The sequence below is a fragment of the Podarcis tiliguerta genome, assembly GCF_965153285.1.
Source record: "Podarcis tiliguerta genome assembly, chromosome: 3".
Lineage (NCBI taxonomy): Eukaryota > Metazoa > Chordata > Lepidosauria > Squamata > Lacertidae > Podarcis > Podarcis tiliguerta.
In genome coordinates this window covers 76,647,925-76,673,901 of record NC_139536.1, presented here as the reverse complement: position 1 = coordinate 76,673,901, position 25,977 = coordinate 76,647,925, and the positions used below count along the sequence as shown (strand labels likewise).

The following is a 25,977-nucleotide window of genomic DNA, read 5'->3' as shown; positions in this document are numbered from 1 at the left end:
TACCTCTGGACTAGAATGTAGAATGTAGACTAGTATAGGGCGGTATATACTACTACCACCACCACTACTACTACTAATAGGATGAACATAGTAGATCTGACCATGGGCAATATTCACTGGTAGTTAAAGATTTAAATTCTGTTGCTTTAGCCAATTGCTTGCATTAAGATCATATAAGCAGGAGTTGCTGCTCTCACAGGTTTTCTATTAGAGGCCACACATCGATCTTTAAAACATTTATTTTATTCCAGGCACCATAACTTTTGATTTAGACAGTCATGGAATTGGAGCATTCTGCTCCACCACATTTACATAAACATAATTAGATGATCTCCATTTTGAAGTTTCTCCTGGAATTATATGTTATTGATTTGGGTACCTGACATTTTCAAATTAGCCTTCTTTAAATCAAAAGGATACCCAGATCAAAATCTAAGAACAAAGAATTGCCTCTCAGTTTTCTCTATTGCTCTACTGAAGTCAGGAAACTGATCTAGTATAAAAACTAATGACAAACCAGTATCAGTTCGTGCTTATATTTGTTTTATGTCTCCTAATGAAGTGAGTGTGTAGTCAAAATGTAATTTAAAAACACAATCCTACGCATGTCTACTCATTGAATTCATGTGTATGAATGTTCAATGGGACTTTCTTTTCGTTAATTTTGTACAGGAATGCAACTGTAGCCATTACAAGGACATATTAAATGTTGAACTATTACTGACAGAAGAGAACCTACGATCTCAAAGACTGGGATTTAGTCATCCCATTTGCCTGTTGAAACTTTGCTTCATCGTTGTTCGGCCAATATCTCACCAGAAGTAAGCAACAGAAAGGTTGATTGATAAAATAAAAATGTCTGTTTAGTAAGGACACATTAACAGGTTCAGAATACCAATAATTTTCCATAGTACAAAAAACCTCATCTTTAATATACAAATAGATTAAACAACATCACTTTAGTTATGTCAGTCCCAATTAAGCTGTGTTGCCTTTTAGAATAAATTACGATATTATAATTAGCGACATAGTACATTTTAGGTACTCCACTAATTTACTAAAAAATGGAAATGGAAGCCTTATTTAGATCCTTTCTGACCTCAAGCCAAGGTAGAAAAAAGTAGGTGCTCTGGTCCCATTTAGGCACCTCCCTCTGCACAACACAAGATTAACGCTGTCAAATACTCAAGACATGCTCTCTGCCTCAGCTTTGATCATACCAAATATTTGAGGGGCTCCTTGAGAAGGTTCACTTGGAAGCCCCTGGCAACTCTGATCTATCGGGAGCAGCTGGGAGAAAAGCCCTGAAACAAAGTCTGGACACACACTTTGCCTTTGTTCCCACGCTCTGAGACAGCAGCTTCTGCCTTCCAACCATTTCAGGATTATGAGTAGGCATGCAATTTTCTGTTCTATTTATGAATTCTGTGCATTCTGGCCATTGAGGCATCCTTTAAATCACAGACTTGTATTCAGAGTTCATTACAAAAGGCCATACACAACACTTTTTAGTTATGATATAGTAAAGAGTAACTAGAATTTTCTACAAAAATCACTGTTATTTTAATTTAATAATAACTACCTCACGTATGCACCAGTTTCCTCTTACATGTGGAGAATTCCTGTTTTTCAATTAAACCAGCTGTTCTTAAAATGCAGAAAATATTTGAATTCCAGGCAAATGAAAACATTCAGTCCTAAAGGGAACTGCATAGATTTAGAAAAATAAAGTGACCAACTTTAATAGTCATGGACATACCCAGAGAAGGCAAAAATAATTGCATATATACCTCACTCATCTTCTTGCAACCCAAGTGCACTTAACTGAGAGTCAGACTGCACCCAGCATAACCCGTTTCAATGGCGAAGGATAGGAGTGGGCATGTAGAACTAAACAGCATCATAAATATGCACTGCTGACAAAATGATCCTTCTCTCCTGCAGTCCTCAGGTAGATACATCTTGTGCCAGCAAGCTCCACTGGTGCAAGGTTCATCCACCTGATTGTGGATGATTTTCTCCTCCTACAATGCAGCTCTCTCTGTTCATTTTGGTCCTATAGCCCCTGGTAGAACTTATTGATCTCAGTCCCATTTGCCTAGCTGTTTAGTAAGATTCTTTTACCTGTGGTAGCAGCAATTCTTGCTTCAATTTCAGACATATCAGCACTCATTCGTTTGCTTTCTCCCGAAACAAGGGTTGACTGCGGTCGACCACGAACTTCTGACAAGCTCTCGACACTGCTACCGCGAGATGGAGGTAAGCTCAAACGGCCAGGCTCTCCCTGCAGAAAACGAAACACTTTACAATGATTCAAAAACTACTTGCAGAAATGGGTGAACAAATAAAGTTTGCATGAATAATACATCTGCAGCCGCCATTTAGTTCTTAAGATGATATGCAAGCCCATAATAACCACTCTCAGAAGAAGAGTAGGCAGTAGGTTTATGCTTCTGTTAAGGTATAAACATATGTTTAAGGCATGGAACTTATTTTTTATGCTCTCTGTAAACCTGGATCTCCATAACAAAACTAGTAGTAGTTAGATTTGATAAATGTCTTTAAATCTTGTGTATTTTTTTGTCACAAACTCTGAATAGGTACTTATTGTCAGAGTTTTAAAATAATTTAATATGTATTTTTCAAGCAGTAATGGTTAGGGAGATCTCATTATTTTGATTTTAAAGTTTCCTTAATGACTATTATTTCTATGTTCTTACCGACTGCTTTGCTGAATTTTTCATCTGCTGGGCCAGTTTTGACTCCAAGCGTTTAATAGTGTCATTGGTAGCAGTTCCTGGAAAGTCATTTGGTTCCATGTTGGCATCACTCTTGTTACTAGTATTTGTGGAAGTCATATCCATGAAGGAACCTATACATTTTAGAAGTATGTTACTTTACTTGAGAAGTCAGTCATGACTACAAAACTACAGTTTTAAATATTGGTTGTATTTTATTTCTTATTTTTAGATTATTATTTTTTAAAAAACCCCAACTAGACTGCATAACTACAGCCTTAACATATTTGTTAGAATTACAGATTTATCCCAGTATGTGAAAATCAAATTCATCCTCTCAACACAACAAATCACTAGTACTAAAGGCATTTTGTTTGGAAACATGACAGGCAGTGCTGCTAATGGATACCAGTTCTGCTGACATAAATCCTTCTTTAGAAGGCTTAGGTATTTCAGCTAAACCTCGGTTTCAGAATAGCATGATCCTGCATATCTTTTAAATATGGACTGCAAAGTTGTTATCTTGTTTATTTCTTTCTGTGAGTATATGAGATGGATAGCACTAAACTTTATGAGGAATAAATCTGAACATAAAGCTAGCTTCCAGGTAATTTCTCCACATATGAGTTAAGGAATTTCACAGTAACTTTGTGTGAAAAGGATTCCTTAGTTTGTTGAAATAATCGTGCTGTCAATCAACCACAAGAAAGAATATCTTACACTCTGCAGTACTGTTATTCTGCAGACTTACTGTATGTAAGGCATTTGAGGCATAAACATTTATGCTTCAAATATTTAAGGCATAAGAAGCAGAACTAACTCTCTGTGGGGAAGGGTTGTATCTCAGTGGCAGAGCAGAGGCTCTGTGGTCTTTCCAGGCAGGGTTGGGAATGACTACTGTCTGGAATTCTGCTTTCTGACAATCAAGAAAACACTGAGCAAAGAACTGACTCAGTATAAGAGAGCTTCCTGTTCCTATACTGTCTGTGGGTTACAGCCCATATTAAGAAAATATTAAACACGATGGTTGTTCCATGGTGCCTTAAAAAAATCTGAAACAGTATGTAGGTGAGTCTTACCATGACAGCTACAAAAGAAAAAAGGTGGCTTGTTTCTAGTTAAACCAAATACTGTTGCGCCAATATGACATCTTTTGCTGTGTTAGCATTAGAATAGACACTGTAAATTGGGAACTCATACTAGTGCAGTGGTTCTGGGCTATGCCTATACCATTCATCTGCTGACACAATGAGCAGTAGGACATTGTGCATGTTTTTAATTCTACATAGTCTTAATTAATAATCAACTACTTATGCATATAATCTACTTACCTGTACTAGTGGCAGAGTTGCTTTGGCCTTCATCAGAATACTGACAAGGGTATTGTAGAGGTTCCTCTGCTCCTGGAAAGTACTGCAAAGACGTAAAGGAGGAAAAGCTCAATGATCGACAAATTCATTTTGTCTCCTGGCTCACTGGACAGAACATGAAACAGGAAAAATCAATACTGTATATATTATTTTAGTGAACTCCCTAAGATCTTCAACTTGATTCTCAAAATGTGTGGTTGGATGTTTGGTATAAAGCCAGTTTATTCTTTAACTAAAAAGTCATGACAACATAAAAATGTCAAACAGTCATAAGTACAAGGAGAGATGTAGCATGATTCATATGTATGCTGCTATCAGGCAACACTCAGCTAACGTTATTCTTTTTAAAAGATGTATGCAATCTTTCTACTGTGATATTAAATAAATGGCAACATTTGTTTAATAGCATCAGTCAAAATATACTGAAACATTACTCACTAGACAAGCCTGATGTTCAGTAATGAAAGGCAGTATTCACTTTGCAAAGTTGACTCCAAATGTGACTGTAGAAAAGTCTCATAAATAGCTTACTAGCACAAGAGATATATGGTGTGGCTACATATGTTTGCCAGTAATCCTGGCAACAAAGATGTGAACATTTCCATTCTAGGCTTGCATGCCAGCATAATTTCTATTACACATTTCCACTGTAATCTTGCATATTATGCAAATGCAGTAATTTGTAAACATGGGTCCCAAGTGGCATGTTACTCCCTCTTTCGTTACTTCAAGAAATTAGATAGCTATCTCTAGATTGGAGCATAGATATTTCCAATGGCTATGAAGGTTAAAGCAGTTATAACAAGATTGTTGTAATTAGGTTGTAAGGCTGAAACTGTCGCAGGTAGTTGAAAGAGGATTCCTAGGTGAAATGCTATGGGAATCTGTCCTGGCAAATCTCAGACTTCAAAGCTCCCCACTTTTCTCTTTTCAACTGGCATGAGGATCTTCAGTATCTGCTTTTGAACAAACCAGAGTTCCTTGCTACGACCAAACTTGCAGGAACTGTGGTTAGTTTAAACATGATTTATATTCAAAAGTAAGGCTCAAATCATTGTTCACTATGGCTTGCTAACAAACCATAATTTTAATAAACTATAGTTTGGGCATAACAATGAAGTGGGGGGGGTGTTTAAAATTCGATGCTTCTGATCTCCTCCTTGCAGCTATGACAGAGTGGAAAGGTGAGGAGGAGTACCTGATAGTGAGACTTGTTCTGAAAGTGCTAAACAGTAATTTAGCATGAAGTGCAAACTGGGCCTGAATGGAATATTTTACAATGTATTTCTGTGGGTAAGGAAGCAGTAAGAAAAAGTCTCAAATAGAGTAAAAAATATAGTCTGCTGTTTACCTTTGCTTCAGGATGTTCAAAGCAGAAGAGAATTATTCCTCCGAAAAAACCACCCAACATTCTACTAACAAAATTAAGCTAACCTCAATCATAAGATATCAGTCAAATCAAAAATTAAAGAAGGAATGGAAATGTTTCGAAGATTGTATGTTAAAATATTGTTCTAAGAAATATATGCTAATATGCCTAGAATAAAAATGTAAAGTATATCTATGATTTGGAAAAGAGAAGAGATAAAAGAAATACAAAGAATGATACATTTGGAGAATGCAAAGATAAAGGTGGAAACAGAGATTCAAAGAAGTCGAATTGTGGCGGAGGGAAGCTGCGGGGGGGGGGAGTATTATATGGTCAGTATGTAATATTTACTTTCAATATTTTTGGATTGTATTCAATCTATTTTTTTCTTTTTTGCTGTTGTTAGCTTTTTTCTGTACTACTTATTTAAACAAAATAAACTATATATAGTTTTAAAATATGCAGAACATTATCCCAAGCCAGCAAATTCTTATGGGATGGATGTGCTGTTGCAACAAAGTGGTCTTCCATTATCATTCTCTTCTACAATGGTAGTGACTTTTCCATACTTCTCTTTCCCCCACTGCTTCAAAAACATCTACTTTACATGCCTTATATAAGCCAGTCCTTTCAGTACATTATGCCATATGTAAGAAAAATGTACCTGCATCAAATGTGTCATTATTTTGACAATTTCTTCCATTGAAGGTCGTTGCGAGGGATCTTTTGACCAACAGCGAGTCATTAAGCTCTCAATAGGCTTGGGTAAATTTTTTATCAGTGGTGGCCTAGTACCTGCAGGGAGACCATTAAAAAAATTACATTATAAAATTGTACAATGAAGTTGTAAGAATTCTACACAAAACAAACATATTTATCCCATTGATTATACTGAACTAACCATCCTTGACGATTTCAGAAAATTAACAATACTGTTACTTTTTCAACAAAATAATCTTGCGGCTTTCCATCTGCTATCCTTGCAACATTGCAACTTGAAAGATTTCACAGGAGTTGATATAGGGATTATTTTACCACTTCACTAAATTGCTTACCGAAAAGGTATGCCAATTTATGAAGTGGTACTTGGGTTCTGAATGAGAAAAGCATTTTACTTGAAGCAAATGCTGTATATCCTCTCAACTGAGGATGGGAAACTCCTGGCCAGTAGGCCAAATGCAGCTGTCAGAGGCTTCCCATTCAGTCCCCAAAGCCTTTTTTCCTCCCAACCTGGCTTCTGCCAAGACAGCACAGAAGGCAGCAAATTGCTGCAAGAAGGTAAATTAGGACCTAAACTGACCTTTTCCCACCTGGCCTGGGAGGGCAGGGCCCTGACTGACTTGGGTGTTGTTTAGGGGGCTTATTGCTGTTGTTCATGTTAAATCACAACATCCAAAATTAAGATACAATGAATTAAGTGGAAAATGTTTAATTTGGCTATGTAACTTTTGATGTTTTGTTTAGGACTACTTGTTATGTTTGTAGTTATGCAATTTTTTAAAAGTTGTAAATTGCCCTGAGCATGGTTTTAACTTTGGAGAGGAGGCATACAAATAAAATGATTGACTGATGAACCAATCAGTCAATCAATCAATCAATCAATCAATCAATCACCTAATGACCATTTTACTATTTAAAATAATCCCCTGCCTTCTATGTGACTAGAGCAGATAAGAGTTTAAGCAAGTGGATTTGCCCCTGGCTGGTCTACTTTTACCCCAATCGTGCGCCCATGAATTAGGCACCAGAGTAATGCACTTTACTGAAAACTTGTGGCAAATACACACACACACACACACACACACACACACACACAATAATTCAGAAATGTTACTTGTCAGTTACCCATTAAGTTTGAACTTACCATTGTGAACTGCCCACATGATTCGAAACGCAGGACCACCAATCTCATCAAAAGGTTTTCTACGGGTAATCACTTCCCAAAGAATAATACCCCAACTGAATACATCACATTTTTCACTGTAATTGCTACCTGAAAAAAGGTTATTCATATAATTTATATCCTTTTAAAAACAAAATGTGTCCCTTCTCAAACAATATATTTTCTGAATGTTAGTGACAAAACTCAAGGTGTTCCATGCATTCAACTCTGTATGAGATGCTACAACACAGGTAAAGAAGTTCCCCATGAGCAACCAATGCAAAAAGCAGGCTTGAAGTTACTATCAGCTGTGTTCAAGTTAATTGTGGGGTGTGCCATCAAACAGCTAATCTCTGCAGAAAGTAGGAATGCATTCGGCTGATGGGTGGTTATTTCAAGCCTGTTGATCAGTGATGCTTCAAAGCACCCTGTAGGGCATGGTGCTTTGAAGTACTGACAATTATCACTTGACATCATTGTGATGTTCGGTGGAAGATGTCAAGAAAATGATTCTTTTGCTTAGGCCTCTGGTCTGTGCGAAGAAGTTACTTTTCAGTAATGGAGTGAGCTCATCAGGTTGAAGCACTATGCTATCTCATGCTACTGTGCTTCAAGATCAGCAGTGAGGCCTGCTAGTTGAGAATGGGGGTCAGTGCTTTATGGAACTGATAGAGTTAGGAAGTTAGCTTTCTTATTTAGTCTGATTTGTAATTCCCAGTGGTGTTTGTCAATTGGGTTTTTGATCTGTAACTTTTATGGCTTTTTTGGTTCTGTCATATGCTGCTATTTTTATTCTACTTCCAGTCTTTGCTTTTTAATAAATCTACCTTGCTTATGTTGCTATCTGTCTATTTTGGGTAATGCCTTGGTACTAATTCTAGTTGCTAATCTCTTGGTTACCAATTACTGAATAAGGTGGCTAATCTGAGGCTCAGGGAACAGACAGTCCTGTTTCAGCTGTTGCTTCTTTGGAATCTTAGGGAAGTTTCCAGTAAGGTCTGGGAGTCTCTTGGCCCAGGCTGGTTGCACTTAAGGAGTAAAGTTAGTGTAATACCTTGCAGGGTTGGTTTTATACCCTGAATATTTTGAATCACCAAAGACAGGGTTCCGGGTTTGGGTAGGGGGCAAGTTATTGACACGCAGGACTACCCAACTGTCAAATTTGACATACAAAGCCCAGGAAAGGTTCTCCCACCCCCCCTCTAATTAATTTGATCAATGCCAAATATCTGGGGGAAAATATTTAACTAGGAGTCCCTTAAATTCTCTTAGTACAACAGCTGATGAGTTTTCAAAAAAGAAAACTTCTTTGCAAGTAGTTTTGTTAGAAATTTAAAAAGAAATCATTCTAAGCATGTTACAAAGCATTCCTTGAGTGACAGTCCAATGGAACCAAGAGAGTGCATCCTTGAATGGCTTATTACATATTCAGATTGAGAACAGGAGCAAGGAAACTCTTAGACGACTTCTCTGTGTGTGTGAACTTCTACTACGTTGTGTCCACACCAGGATGCTATTGCATGCGACAAGGCAACACCAATGCCCCTATCCTGCATGCATAATCTCATATACAGTGGTGCCTCGCAAGACGAAATTAATTTGTTCTGCGAGTTTTTTCGTTCTATGAGTTTTTTCGTCTTGCGAAGCACCAAAGTGTATTGACGGTTTCCAAAAAAAAGGCGCAAGACGTTTCGTCTTGCGAAGCAAGCCCGTAGTGAAATCCGTCTTGCGAAGCAACTCAGAAAACGAAAAACTCTTTCGTCATGCAAGTTTTTCGTCTTCCGAGGCATTCGTCTTGTGGGGCACCACTGTACATATCTATTTCAGTGCCACACAAGTGATAGCACTGAGCAGATTTTATAAATGGCAATATTTGAATTGAATTCCTCCAAGATTAAATGCAGATATATATTAATATGGAAGCAAGTTTATTTAGTTAGTTAATATTTAAGTTTATAGGCCACTTTTCAATGTAAATGTGCACAAAGTGAGTCATAACGGCACAAATTACGGTATTTTTCGCCCTATAGGACGCACCTTTTCCCCTCCAAAATGAAGGGGAAATCTGGGTGCGTCCTATGGGGCGAATGCAGGCTTTCACTGAAGCTTGGAGAGCGAAAGGGGTCAGTGCGCACCGACCCCTCTCGCTCTCCAGGCTTCAGGAAGACATCCGCAGCCTAGGCAGCCCTGCGGGAGTTCCCGCAGGGCTGTCTAGGCTGCGGATAGCAGCCTGTCGCCTGGCGCGAGAGGTGCCCTGAAGCAGAGCGCCCCGCACCGGGCAGACATTGGCCAGCCCCACAAGCTCAGGGGACAGCAGGGAGACGCAGCGCCGTCATCCCGCTGTTCCTCGACCTGGTTCGGTTTCCCCGACCTGGTTTTGGGGGGGGGAAATAAAGGAATTCCCCCCCCTTTATCCCCCCCCCAACTAGGTGCGTCCTATGGGACGGAGTGTCCTATGGGACGAAAAATACGGTATTTTGTCAACAGGTAATTTCCTTCAAGATATATAATTTATGGTGGGTCTACATATATAGCTACTAATTTGGAAGTTTATTGCTTATTGTTAAAATAAACCCAAGGTATGAAATATCTAACTTTTGTTAAATTTATTGTTTTTAACCTCCCCAACCCATTACCTATTACAATATTCAAAAGGAATACAGAGAAAGAAAAATTACATATGTCCTTGATAAATAAAAATCATTATAAAAACCAACGAACAATAAAGCTTGTAGAACACACAAAAATGCATATTAGGCATCAAATTACTTTCTTACCTTCAAAAACTTCTGGTGCCATCCAAGCAGCACTTCCCTTATTGTTGGTCATGTGTGTCTGAATATCACAGGCTGTACCAAAATCACAGATTTTTAAAACTGTCCCCCCTGCCACCAAGAGCAAGCTGTCAAACAAACAGAATAGTTTAGGAATCTTGTGACTAAATAAGAGTAGTTGCTGCCCTGAGCTCTTTTGGGAAGAAGGGCGGGAAAATAATGTTACTACACTAAGGGTGAGATTCTATGGCTGCTGGGAAGGTGTTACAGGAGCCATAGAATAAGATCTGCTCTGATGAAGAGGGAACTCTTATGTTGCCCACTGCCCCCTCTTAGGTGATGCTGACCCCTCTGATGTCCTAGCTCAAGCAGTGATGGAGCTCTGACATCAGCAAAAGGTTGCTGAAAAGTAGCTAAGATCTGAAAAATCCAAAGTCTTCTGGTCCTCTAACTCCTCCCTCCAGAGCCCCAGACTGGATGGAGATTGACACACTTCTGAGAGGGTCTAAAATTGTTTCTTCCCTTTTCTTTCCACTGTTTTCAGTGGGAGAGAAAATGAAAAATATAGAGTTGTGGGTGTTTTTTTTTGTAAAAAAATACAGGCTGGGAATAGAGCATTCATCTGTGCTTACTACTGCCCTAAGGCAAGCCCAGGAGGGTGCTGGATTTGTATTTCCCTGTAAGCCAGACATTTCAAGATTGCACCCTGAAATTCCATGCTCCATTGGGGAGAATGATGCAAACTTGCCAGAAGGAGAGTTTTATTAGAGGATTATCATGTTGTTCCAAACTATTATTAATCACAGATCAGAATAAAGAATGGAGTGCTATAATGGGAGTTCTTCCATAACTTTCAATAGATTTTTTAAACATTGTTTTTAATGTTAATTTGAAAGAACAGTTTCGTAGAACTGGGTATCTGATGTATACAAACACATGCTTTGCATGTTACACAATGAGCACTTGTGCTGAATACCCTATTCCCTGCTAATAAAAAGCACCATAATAAGAGCATAGTATCTGCTTTCAGATGTGCTGTAAGCCATTTATCCTCTAAGATGGGTGGGGGTTGGAAGAAGTCTACAAGATTTATTTTGAATGTTAAGAAGCTTAAACAGTGCCCAAAGACCTACTTTGGTGGTTTTAGGTCCCTGTGAATTAGAGCCTTCGGTTTCATGCTATGAAGGTATGCCACTCCTTGGGAACACTGTAAACACCAACTCATTGCATGTGCAGCAGTGTAGTAAGGCAGAGGTTCAGCACCATGTAGGACTGAAAAACAAAGTTACAAACTAAAAAGAACTTAATTGCACATTACAGTTGATACAAAACAAGAATACAAAATCACAGGTTTGAGTCACTGTTTGTTTCTAGCAGCATTGGACACAAAAAGGTAGCCAATTTAATTTGTGAACTGCACCACTTATGTGAAGAATAAGTTACAAACATCTTGGGTATTGCAGTAACTCTATTTCTAGAACAATACACAGGGCCAAACTGGCAAACTAAGAATGTGTGCACAAAGTCATTTGTGGTAATGTGAGGGTAGCTCAACAACTATTGTGTCTGGATTTTCACTTTTTGAAATATGGCAGCTCTAGGTAATGTAATTTAAGGGATGCTTCACTATGAATACAATTCAACCTCTATGTTTATAATACACAAGTGAATATGCTTTCAGTGGCTTTGTGGTGACTTAAAAGATGTGGGTTCAGTAACTGTATACTCATAGTAAAGCAACTGCACCACCACAGCATACCTTGCTGATGAACCCACCTTCTTGCTTAGCCAGTTTGGTTATATGAAATATCTTCACAACTTTAGGCCCGATACCAATGGAGTTGATTAATGGTAGTTGAGTAGAATACTTAATAGCGAGTTCTGATTTATTTTTTATAGGTAGACAAAACAAGAACACATGAATTCACATTATAAAAATCAAACAACACTAGAAAGAAAGTGTTACTTCTACGGCTTTGGATTTACAGTACAAATTTCTAAATGCAACCTTGCATTTTAGTTAAGTGTTTTGGATAATGCAACTCAAGAGAGAGACTCACCATTATAGAGAGAACCTCCTTCAGCATATTCCATAACAAGACAAACCTTTGTGGAAAAATCAAAGTGTTAAGTTAGAAGACACTTTTGATTTTTATGTAGAAGAAAACCTTTAAAATAGGAATGTTTTTGAAAAGTTCCCCATCTAAACTCCTGTGTGGATTTGTGGGTTCCAAATTGCCTGATCTTGTTTGTGCAGCGGCAAAAGTGACTTGGGATAATTTCATGATCTTTTTTCGATTTCTGATCTTTGCAGATAGCGTCATACACATAGTTTGCTGCAACTTTGATTTCCTTCTGTTCTTACATGATATCCACCCAGCCCTACTTTACTGATGCACACATGGGTTTGTGCATATTCATGAAACACAGCACACACACACAAATCTTGATGCACTTCTATGTTGTATTTCAGTTAATTATCACTTGTGAACATTGGTAATGAAGGGGGGAAAGAACAAATGAAAATAAATTAACTGGTGCACAGTTCTAAAACTAATTTTAGAAATTATTCATGTGAATTGGAAGGGGAGCAAAAGAAAATGTTGGGCCAACTGAACCCATGAAACATAACCTGGGAAACCTGATTATTCCAGGTTTATTGCTAAACAAATAGCAAAAGCATATCCAATTTATACAGACATTTTCATTAAAAAAATGGGAAAAGTCAGTGCAGTATGTGCAAGTAAGCCAACTAAGGAACTACTTGCTCTCATATTCTTACTAAATGCAAGAAAAACTTTTAATCATCATAAAATATTTAGCCCTACAAAAATATTGTATTGTGATCTCTAAAACAGAAAAAGTGCAACTTACTGGGTTCAAACAAGCTCCATATAACTTGACAATATTAGGATGGTTCACACGTGACAACTGTCGAAGCTGGAATTTAAGAGAAATAATGCATTTAAAGGCTATGTCCTTAATTTTAAAAAGTGATCTTTTCTAAGCTTTGTTCATGTAGGATTCACAGGTGAATGCTAAAACTGGTTTGATGCTGTATGGTATTTTGCACAGACCTGGAGAATGAACTGTGGTTTAGTTAGCGCAAAGCAGATACCTCACCTAACACTGAGATTTTTTTTAAAAAATACTACTAGTTACCTTCCCCCTGTGCAACTTCTCAGTGAGAAGTACTGCTATGACTACCTTTGGATAAAGTTTGTGTTATCTGTGATGGCCCTTGGTTGCCACTACTCTGCCAGTGACAGAGTAGTATTGTAGTATTGCATGTATAGAACAGCATCTGAACATAAAATCAGGTTCTAGACACACATTTAGCAGGTTAGCCTTTGCAAGCATTCAATTCTGGGTGATCACTGTCCGAATCATAGTATGATGTGAGACCCCTATCCCCCAAGTCCTCTCACCACAGAAAAACCTGGAGGTGGAACTCATGGCTTCTGATTGCCATTAAGAATGAAAAGTGAAAGGGTGACCCCACCCCTGTCCAAAGTCCACAGCACATACAATAGGGGAGGGATAGGTGGAGACCACAAATAATGGCTGCCTAATCTACACACGTTAAAAACGTTGTAAAATGTGTTTTTTTTAATTGTTTTGAAAAAAGCATTGAATTTGCTATAGCTCACAGTCACCATCTAGTGTCACAATTGTATATTGCACTTTACAACACATTCAAAATGTTTTATTTGCAGCTGAGTCCCTGGACTAATTTTAAATCAATATGCATCCTTTGAGAAGAACAATAAGTCTTTAGCTACAGGTGGAAAATGTACAGAGATGTTACATGGCAGATAATGGTAGTAGTAACTGGCAATCAACACTTTACACAACAAAAGCAAAGCTTGGACACTCCACAGGACCCTGTGGGGATCACCTGAGCACTCCAATTCAGTCCAGAAAGAGAAATGTAGTTTCATCCCACCCCAGAGAAAAGGCATGGAAATTTGTATCAGGCCTTTGACCACCATGGTTCTGTCTCTCAGGTTTATCCAATCAGTTGGACTGGGATAGAGTAGAAGCTCCCTTTCAGCACCTGCACTGGACAAGTTAAGGTCGATGTTTCTGCCCTCATATGCAAAACCAACTATAAGCATGGCTAATAAAAATTACAGCCAGCTATTTGCCTATTTGTGTGAGTCAGGCACACTATGCTTAATAATGTATTTCTGCATGTTTAAATAGTGTACTAGCAATGGACCGCTGTACTAGAGCGTACCACCAACAGAAGTGCCATACCTCTCTCTCTCTCACCCCCCAACCCCCTGAAATATTAAGTGTTGATCATCTGATAAATAAGTGTACATATTCAAGTAGCTTGTCACTTTGAGTGATCTGGTTTAAATTACACTCACTTCCTGATCTCTTTTCTATGTGTGGTAGAAAACACACCTTCCCTCTCCACCCTTCTGACACACCCTACAAAATGTGACACCCACATCTAGTGTGACAAGAGTTACCAGCAAGCAGAGTACGAACGCACAGTCCCATTTCCCTCACCACTGCGTGTAGGGAGAACATAGAGGGAAAGTAGTATTTTAAATGGGCCAGCGTGACTGGAGAAGCAGGACACCAATAACTCAGCTTTAGTAGTTTGCAGAGTTGTTTTATTCTAAGCAAATGTAGTTGACATAATATCCCTACAGACAAGGAAGAATTCAGTCCTTAATCAGCTAATTGAGTTTGCAATATTCCCAAATACAGGTGGTGGTACTACAATTCAGAGGGTTCTTGGAGTCAACTTTCTAGTTTGTCCCTCATCCCAACAGAGTCCTGAATACACCCCCAAGGGTGTAGAAAATTTTCAAAACACAACTCAAAATAAATCTTAAAGGAACATTTTACAGCACAGCAATAAAATTATGAGCACCCATACAAATTCACAATATTGTAAAGTACAATTAGAGTTGCTGTTTTACTGACTGAAACAGTACAGTTCTCACAAAGTCCTATTTTGGGGGTGGGTTGATTTCTCTTCCAACACAGCTTAAATAAAATTGTTTTGAAAACAATAGGCTACCCGTTAATCAGATGTTAAAATAATTTTAAAAGAAAAAATATACCTCTACTATGAAAGCTTTTCGTTCCGATTCACTTTCTATTTGTTTAATGGCCACATCTTTTGCTCGCCATTTTGCTTTGCAAACTACTCCAAAGGCTCCTCTTCCAACAACCTATATAAAAAGGCAATTGGAAACTTTCAGTTACATATTTCAAACAAACCATCTGCATAGCTCATATTATTTTCTTTCTTCCTACTATAGAATGACATGGTAAAACATTTATGTTGTGCAAAAGACCTGCACAACTCATGGCTTGCCAAGATACCTCAAACCCAAAATACATTAATCGCAGTCTGCCAGATGCTTGGCAACTTCCTGTTTTTGCAGTCTCAGGCAGGCAACAAAACCAAGAGGTTTAAACAAGCTCCTGCAAACCACTATACCTGGATGGTGGGTCATGTTCAGATTTGAGATACTGCTGTGCAGATCTGTCCAAAATAATTTCCATCTCTGCATATGCCCTAACTTCTTTCTATCCTAAAAACCTTTCTATCCAGGCATTGACTGATTATCCTGAGTCTCCAGGAGTGTGCAGATTTTTTTATTTTTAAGAAACGAACCTTGGGGATCTTATACTTCCTTACACACTTCCCAATTGACACACCAATTTTTTATTTGAATACAAGATCTCCCTGATCTGAGTAAAAATGTCACTTCTGGCTACCTAGTGTTTATGAAGCTGAGTGCATATGAAAGTTTGTAATTCATCCAGGAGATGTGATAGCCCAGATGGAAAAGGTTAGTCCCACAAAAATCAACAGGGACTGCTTGCAAGTAAACTTGCATAAAGGATTTTGACTTTATGATGACTCTTCCAACTTAAGATACCAAACCTATATTCAGTAGCTAACAGTTTTAAAGTGATCCCACCACTGATGGGTCTTGTTGATCTAAAAAGGCTTTGAAGATCCATCTGTTCTAAGTTGCTTTTACGTGGTTTCATTGGTGATACTGTTGATTTACTGCTTTAATGCTGTGTTTAGTGATAATTATTTTATACTTGCTGTTTTATATGTTAATTTCTGAGGGAGCTCCACGTATAACACATTGCAGTAATCTAATCAAGAGGTTACCAGAGCAGAGACTACAGAATTTAGGCTATCCCTGTCCAGATAGGGGTGCAGCTGGGCCACAAGTTGAAGCTTGCGGAAGGTACCTTGTACCACTGAGGCCATCTGAGCCTCAAGCAACAGCAAATGATCCAGAAATACCCACAAGCTGCGTACCTGGTCCTTCAGAGGGCATGTACCCCCATCAAGAGCAGGCAACCTCCCATCCATCCAGTCTAGGGAACCACTCACTAAAAGTCCCTCAGTCTTATCTTTTATTTTAAAATTATGTGTGTTGAGGTTCCCTAAACAAGTGTGTGTATTGGGGGTGGCGGCCTTTAAATCTTATTGCGATTCAAACCTTGAGAGGATTGCCTCAGAACTAGTTACTCAAGCCAGAACTCAGCTTTCATGCTTGATGAAGTACCATTGGCATATTAGTATTATTATATTTTCAAAGTTTCTAAGGAATTCAAGGTCGTTCTCCATTCCAACCTCACAACACACCTGTGAGTTATGCTCAGAGAAGGGGATAAGCTCAAGATCATTCACTGAGCTTCACAGTCAGGTAGAGATTTGAACCCCAAGCTACTGGTCTAAAGGCAGCCCTTTAAATACTACACACAACCCTGACTGTCATATATTGTCTTTATCTCACCAATGGGTCATGTGTACAATTAGCCTGTAAACAAATAGAGTGTGTTTTTTTGGGGGGGGGGGCAGAAGAGAGAAGGTGCAATTTCAGGAAAGCCTTGAGCCCAGACCCCTCATATAAATTTGCGATCCTACGTGTGCACTGTACTCCATTGGGCTTACTCTCAAGTAATTTTTAGGCACAGGATTACAGCCTCAAGTGTGTGCAAGGGGGCAATGCGGGCAATGTTGACTTCGTGCAATCGAGCTTGCCATCCTATATATGCATCTATATTGCATCTATATATCTCCAAGGGGGGGCGGGGGCGGGGAAAGTGTCTTTGGAGTTATGTGGGGCTTACTGCCGAGTTGAGTTACCAAATGTCCCTCCCGGCGCCCTCTCCACCTGTGGGGACTCACCTCTTCCACCTCGATCTCTTTGTAGTCAATTTCTTCGAAGTTGAGCACCGGGGGGGTTTCAATCATGTCCGCGGAGTTGGCAGAAGACATCCCTCCACTTCCAGCGGGTGAGTGTGAGTTTATATGGGGTGTGTGGGGCTGCGCGTCTGGAGAGAAAGGAGGAGAGCGCAGGCCGCCCAGGCGAGGCGGGGCCCGGGGCGCAGAAGGGCTCCTCTCGCGGGGCCGTTTCCCCGGGACCCCCAGCCCACCTCGCAGCACTCAGCGGGGGACGGAGGGCCCGACGGAGGCGCCTCCTGGGCCGCGGAGAGGCCTCATACGAGGCTCTTCCGCAGGGGCTTTATTGGGGCCACCGGGAAGCCCAGGCCGAGGGGGCCCGGCTCGGCATCCTGCGCCCCCGCACGCACGCAACCTCCGCCTCCACCACCACCCCCGGCTTCCCTCTTTGCTCCGCTCTTGCAGGCCGCGGCCTCTCCTCGGTCGGAGCCTGGGAGTCGCGTCGGCGGCTGCGCCCCCCCCCCCCCTCGCAGAGGAGGAGGAGGTTGAATGAGGAGGACGAGGAGCCGCCGCAGCCGCCGCTCAGAGCCCAGCACCCGCTTCGCCCGACATTGGAGCCGCTTCGCGGAAGGGACTTTCCCCACACGGCGCGCCGCCTCTCCCTTTCCGGCTACTGAGGAGGCCCGGCCAGGGCCACGGCCTGGCAGGAGAAGCGGCGGCGGCGGCACCACTAGCTGCTCCTCCTCTTTCCTTTCGCTCGTTCGCCGCCTCACTCTTCCCGGAGCTGCTCCGCCTTCCTGCTTGCTTTGCCGCCTCCCAGAGGCCGCCGGAGGAACCCGCGGTCGTCATTTCGCATCGCTTTCCCCGTAGCCGCGCGCGGGCAAGGGCTTTTCTCCCTCCGGGAGCCGGCCAGGAGGTGTGAGGCTCACAAGGAGTGGCCTGCCTTGGCTTTCAGCGGCCTGGTGCGAGAGAGAGCGGGGAATACGAAAGCGAAACATGGAAGCGCATGTCTCCCTTAGGAGAAGTGCATTGGTACCTCGGGTTAAGAACTTAATTCATCTTAACCTGAAACTGTTCTTAACCTGAAGCACCACTTTAGCGAGTGGGGCCTCCTCCTGCTGCTGCTGCGCTGCCGGAACACGATTTCTGTTCTCATCCTAAAGCAAAGTTCTTAACCTGAGGTACTATTTCTGGGTTAGCGGAGTCTGTAACCTGAAGCGTATGTAATCCAAGGTATCACTGTACTGCTCTCTTGTACACCTCTGAGCAGCAGCAGGACAGGCATAGACTTTAGACAGGATGCTTTTCCGCTACCAATGCACCAACGTGCTAGGTAAGAGCATTGCCAAAGAGCGTTGTACTGCACTTATATTGGAAAAAGTCAATGGGCACAAACGGGCACACCTCACTGAGCATCTGACCATGAAAAGCGACTGATGATCACCCTCTTCCTGCCCAGTTAAGGTCCAGAGTGTGGCCTGCCACATGCATTGGGCCAATGACATGTTGGGGCAGCCCCATGGTTGTCATGGCAGCAATGAAGCCCTGATAATATGGGAGTTCTAAACCAGGACCGAAATTAGGCTTTCTGTCAATCGGGTCAAAGATCCAGTTTGGCACCTCACACCCCCCCATACATGTTTGATGGGAAGTTTTTGCTTAGAATGTTCAGTTCATATTAAGTTCACCTGTTCCTGTTCTTAATGTGTGGCTGACCACATCTATGGAATGCGATGGTTATGCCTTTTAAGTTTTACTATATCAATCACTTAGTTTAATAAGGAGTATATCAATCATTTAGTGATAGTTTAATAAGGAAGTTTTCATAACTGTCTAACTCTGTGTTCCTTTCCCAACCCTTTAATCTATTGATGATTAATGCCTATATGCAGCCTATATGCAACCCTTGCTTTGTCTTTGTGTGAACCAATCAGCAACAAGCACATACGTGGCAATGCTGTAATATTCAATAAAAGGGACTCCCCGAGACATGCTCGGGAGACGCCTCCCCTATGACACTTGTCACTCGTCTGTCGTTTATTTCAACCCAACACATGTTTGCGTACCCACACATACATACATGCATGCATACAAACAAATAAACAAACACACCCACCCCCCAACACATTTATCTGTAAAGAGCATAAAAAGAGGTCAATATGTCATTTTAATACAAAGAAATCCTAAGAAGTATTATGACTTCATGACCAAAGGGAAAATGAGCAATCCCCTCCAGTAAAAGCAAATTGTTTGTCAAGGGTAGAACTTCCATGTGCATCAATTGTTTATTTGAGGTCAGGTTTTGAATTGGATTTATTTGGTCTCAGGATCATTAAAAGACAGCATTTCTATAAGATCACCCAAGGCCCTCTGGTTTCCTTTTTTCCTTTTTCTCTTTGAGGCTTTTTGTCACCCACCCCTCTTCTTGGTTCTGAGAGAACCTTTTCAATGACTTTTGATGTGTAAATTTACTCCTGAGTAAGCTCCTGCCAACCAAGCAGTTCGAAAGCCCGTCAAAGTGCAAGTAGATAAATAGGTACTGCTCCAGCGGGAAGGTAAACGGCGTTTCCGTGCGCTGCTCTGGTTCGCCAGAAGCGGCTTAGTCATGCTGGCCACATGACCCAGAAGCTGTACACTGGCTCCCTCGGCCAATAAAGCGAGATGAGCGCCGCAACCCCAGAGTTGGCCACGACTGGACCTAACGATCAAGGGTCCCTTTACCTTTAAGCTTCAACAAGATTCCTTTCAATTTTGTTTTTGTTTGATTACTCACTTTAGGAAATGATAATTTTATAGCAATTTTAGGCGCCATGTAAGGTGAAAAAATGCTTTTTACGAGTTTAAAGTAGAAAGTGCCCTTTCATTACAATCTCAATGCAGTAGCAAATCCACAGGGAGTCTTTTGCTTCATGGGGGAGAGCCATGCAACCTCTCCAGATTTTCCAACTCTCTTTCTCCCTGCATCATGTTGTAAACGAGCCTTTTTCAGCTTCTTAGGAGAAGGAAGATGCTAGTGGCTGCCTTCACTTTTTCATCTTTTTCTCCAGCTGAAGCCCTGGGAGGCTGGGAGCCTCAATGGTGCCCCTCTGGAGGCTTCACCTGGGGCAGAAACTCTGCCTAAACACCACCTCTTGAGGTCAGCTCTGTCAGCTCAGGCAGGGAGACTGCTGGGCAGTGAGGCAGGCAGTAAATCAGTGAAATCCCTAACCTGTCCTAATTGCCCAATGCCAGGAACACACAAACTAGATCCCCGCAACTGGGTAAAGAACCTGGAGAGAGAGAACCTGGAGGGGTGGGAAGAGAATTTCTGTAGACCACAGTAACTTCCCCTCCCCAACCCTCGAATCTGGTCTGATGCTGCACCAAGTATCCAGATGGGCACAGCTGGATGAGAGCAACTCCTCCCTGCTCACCCATCCAGGTCTCAGTGATACAGGACAAGATGGTGGAGGAGGGATAGGCCTGCGGGGATACTGGGTTTGATTGATCCCATCGGTTGCCAGGGGAAGACTGACTTGAAACTGTGATGCTTCTGAATCGTGTGGAATTTGGGATCTCAAGAGGTCTCCATGGCTAGGAGTGCTTTTAACAGTTTTAGCTGGTACTCCAGCTATGACCGTTCCTGAGCTGGTATAACCTGATGATAGTGGTCCATGCACTGGTAACCTCAAGATTTTATAGCTGTGACACACTCTGTATGGAGTGTCTTTGCATCTGGTCAGAAGCTGCAAGCAGTGCAGAACTGAGAAGCCAGACTGTACACAGGAACAGGCTACTGGCAACATAGAATCATAGCATTGTGGAGTTGGGTCAGCTAGTTCAACCCCCTGCAATGCAGGAATCTTTTACTCTTGTTGAAAGAGTTGCACTGGTTGCCAGTTTGCTACTGGAATGTTTGTACATATTTCAACTATGTTATTGTACTTTAGTAGAATTCAGATTTTTTATTTTTATTTTTGCACACACACCATATATTTTGGTTACATAGTTTGTTGTTAAGGATTATTTGTGTCTTGGTTGTTTGCATATCTGGAGTTCTGTCAGCATAGTTGTTTCCTTCTGTTGGTGGATCTTCAGTATAGGATTGCAATCTACATTATAGAGCAATCACAAACCATGTCTCCTCAGAAGTATTCTTCTTGATTGAATGCTATGCAGTCTTAACCATACCTTCTCTACTGAATTGAGACTTAAGTGGAGTTGGGCTTGCAGCCTTAGGTATTACAAAAACATGTTCTGATTTTCTGAACTCATGTAGCAAATCATACAGGTCTGTAAGTAACAAACTTGTCCAGGTTTAACAAAAAATGGATAAAGCTATTGATCCCCCAAACAGATATTGGTAATAATATTGACAGCAATATTATAGCACCGTATGTTTACCTGAAGATGCATTCATAATATTTATTTTCTTTCTCTTTTAAATTTTAATTGATTGAACACTTTTCAGCTACCTCAACACTGTAAAACCAGCATATAATTAAAGTAAAGCACACAGAAAATGAAATACCTGCTACTTTGCCTTTTCTAAAACTTACTTCCTATTCAGTATCGAATATATTTCTTCCCACAAGGTGGTACTGTGGCACTACTGTTCTATGAAATCTTCCCCTTTACATTACTAAATTAATTCATTTCTGAAACCAACTTCCAGAAATCTTCAAAATAAAAGAGTTTAAAAAATTAATCACCAAGTTGGCAAGTTTTTTCAAAAAAGTATTGTGTCTTGTCAGTACTTTTGTTTTTACATTGTAAACAGTATTTATACATTTTATTACAAGATAACTCATTTGCAACAATATATCTTTTCGTTTTAAAAACTTGAGAGGTATATTCAGCCAGATGATTAGAATATTATTATTATTTAAATGAGAGAAACTTTTGTTGGAAACCTGGGCTGAAATGCTAAAACTGCTAGGTGGCAAATGGTCCAGCTGAACTCTCTATGCCTGTTCTGATAACATCCTGAATCATAATTGGTGCAGTATATGGCTCCACCCAAGATCACAGTTATTATTGGCTATTTCAGTGGCATATGAATTTGTGAGGTAGATTTATCTGGGTCTAAAGACTGGTTTTGAAGTATATTCAAGATTTAGTTGGAAAGGCCCCCCCCCCCCCCCAATTATGTTAAGAGCATTTGTTGTGATAATTTCCTTTCTTATACAACTGTAGCAAATATGATGAACACGAGTACCTAAATACAGGTGGCAACCATTTAGCATGCATCCAATTGACATGCGACCACCAATGCATGTGTTTTCAGCTCCAGAAGGGGTGAAATGGGTATGTGGCGGGGGTGGAGCGGGTTTATGACATGGACAATGACCCGGAATGCAACCCCTGTGCAAATGAGGAGTTGCCTGTAAATAGATCCATTTAGGGTGCAATTTTTTACTCAGATTAAGCTGGCTGGAGGGCTAGGCAACATGGTGCCATCTGGGTGTTGTTGGAAGCCAACTCCCATCAGCCCCAGAAAGCATGGTCAATGACCATAGACAATGGGAGTTCTTTCCTAGCAACATCTGGAAGGCACCATGTTCACTACCTCTGGATATGTGAAATGGTGGAAGCCACACTGTGCTGGCAGAACACAAGATACACTGCCACTATGACACATATCTCAGCAGAACGGTTTGAAGATGCCTGTAGAAAACTCTGCTAGTACAGTTGCTGTGCTGGTGAATATGCACCAACAAAATGGCTAAAATAGAGTGGATTCCTGGATGGGATGGGTGTGTCATAGGAAAGAAGGACACCTACATCTTATCCTGTACTCACTGAAACCATGACTATGCTTCTGTCAGTGGTGCATCTTTACACTACCCTCAGAGCCAATGCAAGGAAGTTCTTCACCTTCATCGCCTTTTCCTTCTTCATGGAATTTCTTTTTACCAATAAACACGTTTTAATGAACTATGCGTTTTTGTAGACATTACTTGTCTGGAGAACTGTGCTGCAAAATATGGAGAAGTGTGACTTTGAAAGGATGGCTGTGTTTCAGAAAGTGCAAATTAGTCAAGTTCGCCTGTAAATGTGAATGGTCTTGAATTTCTCCCCCATCCCTACTTATGAGTAGCAAAAGGTGACTTTCGCTTTTACTTTAAGGGATGCCTGGGTATTTGCAGAAATGGAATAATAGCTGCTTGTGTTCCTGAGCTATGGCAACCCTAGTGTAGGTCATTTCAGGATAAGGAAGTTGTTTTAGATGAATTTAGAGTAACTGTAACAATATGCAAGCTAATATTTCTGTTCCTCTCTAGGAACATAAATGAAAATATTGATGTGTATGAGAAAACGTAAAATTCAAACTACAAGAAATGTCACCTATATGCCTCTTGGAGAAGTGTAACATTTTCTTGCCTTTCCAATGTTTGTTTTATCATAATTAGTTCAATATACACTATGTGGATGCAGATGTTTTAAAAATGCATTTTCCTTAAAGCTCTTAAGAAATTAATTTTTAACTTTTCAGTGGCCTCTAAAACTTTTAGGTCTGCTGTTTTTCTGGGTTGCCGGGGCTGTTTTATTCATCCAATCAATGAATATGTACCTTCATCTATTAAAATTGGCCTGCACCAATTAGTGAACTATTGATGAAGTGGCCAATTAAGCAGACTAACATTTGCAGCCTCATTTTAGACCACAGGCTTAACTTTCTGTCTCCTCCTTTCCCCATCACCTTGCATTGACTATCACTTTTATTACCCTTCTTTTAAGGGTCTTTCAAGTATATTCCTGTTTCTGCTTCTACTATTCCTATTTTCTGTGTTTTGTTCTGAAGCTTCTTTTTCACTATTCCTTATGCTTAGCATGTTCCTGCTGGGAGTAGTCCTCTTTTCAGGTTTGTTCCTGCTCAAGGAATCCTCTTACTCAGATGACGTGGAGCACTCCAAGTCAAATGTCACAAAGGAACAGCCCATGTTGAGGGACTATGCTGAGGCATATCAAGTGGATCTGGGAACCCCCAGGGGAGATGGCAACCAATGCTTCCCCTCAAGATGCCGATAGGCCCTGCTCTGACCTAGAGGTGGAGACTGAGCAGCCACCAGAAGCAGAAAAGTGACTGCATGAGTAAAAGGGTATTTGTGAAGAAGCCAATCCTCATGAGTACACAAATTCCACAGTTCACACTGATGGCCAGCAGCTGTGCTATGAAGGCTCCTCAGGCTTAAAAGCCTTGACGCAGAGTGATGGAGCAACATCGATGCACTAGCTCTCAAAACTGGGTAGCTTCTGACTGCCTAGCTCTTCAATGGAACAAGATTCATGCTTGGACCTTGGACTTCCATCAGATTATGCTCCAAGTAGTGACTAATTCTTAACCGTTCTGTTTTTGTGCCACCTGAATCAGGATATTGCCTACAAGTCACCTTCTTCATTGTCCTTAATTAAACCTGTCTCTCTAAACAAATTCTTTCCCTTTGCATTTCACCGGTCATAATCCTTTCAATTTCCCTCTGCTGCAGCAGCAGCCCTTTGTGTCTCATCTTATATTTATTTATCTCTTGAGTTATTTAGATACAAAATCTTTGGAGACTGTGGATCTTGCCTATCTATGTGAAGCACTCAGTTATGAATAAACAATTACACTAATAATAATTTGTTAAATGCATGCTCGGCTAGCAAGGACAATGTCATTGTCAGAGTTTGATATATGTCACAGATCCTCCCACAGATTACTTGTCAGGGCTGTGACAAAATGGGGACAGAGACAAAATAATAATAATAATAATAATAAATTTTATTTATATCCCGCCCTCCCCAGCCGAAGCCGGGCTCAGGGCGGCTAACAACAGTAAAACAGCACAAACAACACTTTAAAATCATTCATTATAAAATTAATTAATTCAAGCCACTGGCAACCATTGGGCCAGAGCTCTGCGAAGATTGCCAATGGAGGGAGTCAGGCTGTGCCCTGGCCAAAGGCCTGGTGGAACAGTTCTGTCTTGCAGGCCCTGCGGAAAGATGTTAAGTCCCGCAGGGCCCTGGTCTCTTGTGACAGAGTGTTCCACCAGATCGGAGCCACGGCCGAAAAAGCCCTGGCTCTAGTTGAGGCCAGCCTAACTTCTCTGTGGCCTGGGACCTTCAAGATGTTTTTATTTGAAGACCGTAAGTTTCTCTGTGGGGCATACCAGGAGAGGCGGTCCCGTAGGTACGAGGGTCCTAGGCCGTATAGGGCTTTAAAGGTTAAAACCAGCACCTTAAACCTGATCCTGTACTCCACCGGGAGCCAGTGCAGCTGGTATAGCACCGGGTGAATGTGATCTCACAGCGAAGACCCCGTAAGGAGTCTCGCTGCAGCATTCTGCACCCGCTGAAGTTTCTGGGTCAGTCTCAAGGGCAGCCCCACGTAGAGCGAGTTACAATAATCCAGTCTGGAGGTGACCGTCGCGTGGATCACAGTGGCTAGGTCAGGGCGAGAGAGGTAAGGAGCCAACTGCTTAGCTTGGCGGAGATGGAAAAATGCCGCCTTTGTTGTAGCTGCAATCTGCGCCTCCATTGAAAGGGAGGTATCGAAGATTACACCCAAACTCTTAACGGACGGTGCTGGCACTAATTGCACCCCCGCAAGAGATGGGAGTTGCCCCCCCAATCCCATATCGTCCCGTCCCAGCCACAGGACCTCTGTCTTCGAAGGATTTAACTTCAACCGGCTCCCAC

The 25,977-nt window shown here is 41.1% G+C and overlaps 1 protein-coding gene and 1 long non-coding RNA gene across 7 annotated transcripts in view; one reads left to right on the top strand and one right to left on the bottom strand.

The window, feature by feature from the left end:
- MAP3K7 (mitogen-activated protein kinase kinase kinase 7) overlaps positions 1-18,235 on the bottom strand; it is a 37,813-nt gene extending 19,578 nt beyond the window's left edge. For 2 of the 6 annotated variants that reach the window (XR_014509546.1, XM_083433514.1), the window contains exons 1-11: positions 17,320-18,146; positions 15,218-15,328; positions 13,008-13,073; positions 12,194-12,239; positions 11,267-11,405; positions 10,137-10,261; positions 7,342-7,470; positions 6,142-6,272; positions 4,070-4,151; positions 2,721-2,872; positions 2,125-2,284 (exon numbers count right to left, since the gene is read on the bottom strand). Coding sequence is in view for 3 of the 6 variants with exons in the window: in XM_083433514.1 (XP_083289640.1) it covers positions 2,125-2,284; positions 2,721-2,872; positions 4,070-4,151; positions 6,142-6,272; positions 7,342-7,470; positions 10,137-10,261; positions 11,267-11,405; positions 12,194-12,239; positions 13,008-13,073; positions 15,218-15,328; positions 17,320-17,409 (1,231 nt within the window). In the remaining 3 variants the exon portion in view is untranslated. Of the gene's footprint in view, positions 1-2,124; positions 2,285-2,720; positions 2,873-4,069; positions 4,152-6,141; positions 6,273-7,341; positions 7,471-10,136; positions 10,262-11,266; positions 11,406-12,193; positions 12,240-13,007; positions 13,074-15,217; positions 15,329-17,319 lie in introns of all 6 variants that reach the window. The other 4 variants (XR_014509547.1, XM_083433516.1, XR_014509548.1 and 1 more) reach the window with 3 other exon arrangements.
- The window catches only part of LOC310674401, a 124,753-nt gene continuing 114,285 nt past the window's right edge, over positions 15,510-25,977 (top strand). The window contains exon 1 of the long non-coding RNA XR_014509559.1: positions 15,510-16,834. This is a non-coding gene — a long non-coding RNA (uncharacterized lncRNA). The remainder of the gene's footprint in view (positions 16,835-25,977) is intronic.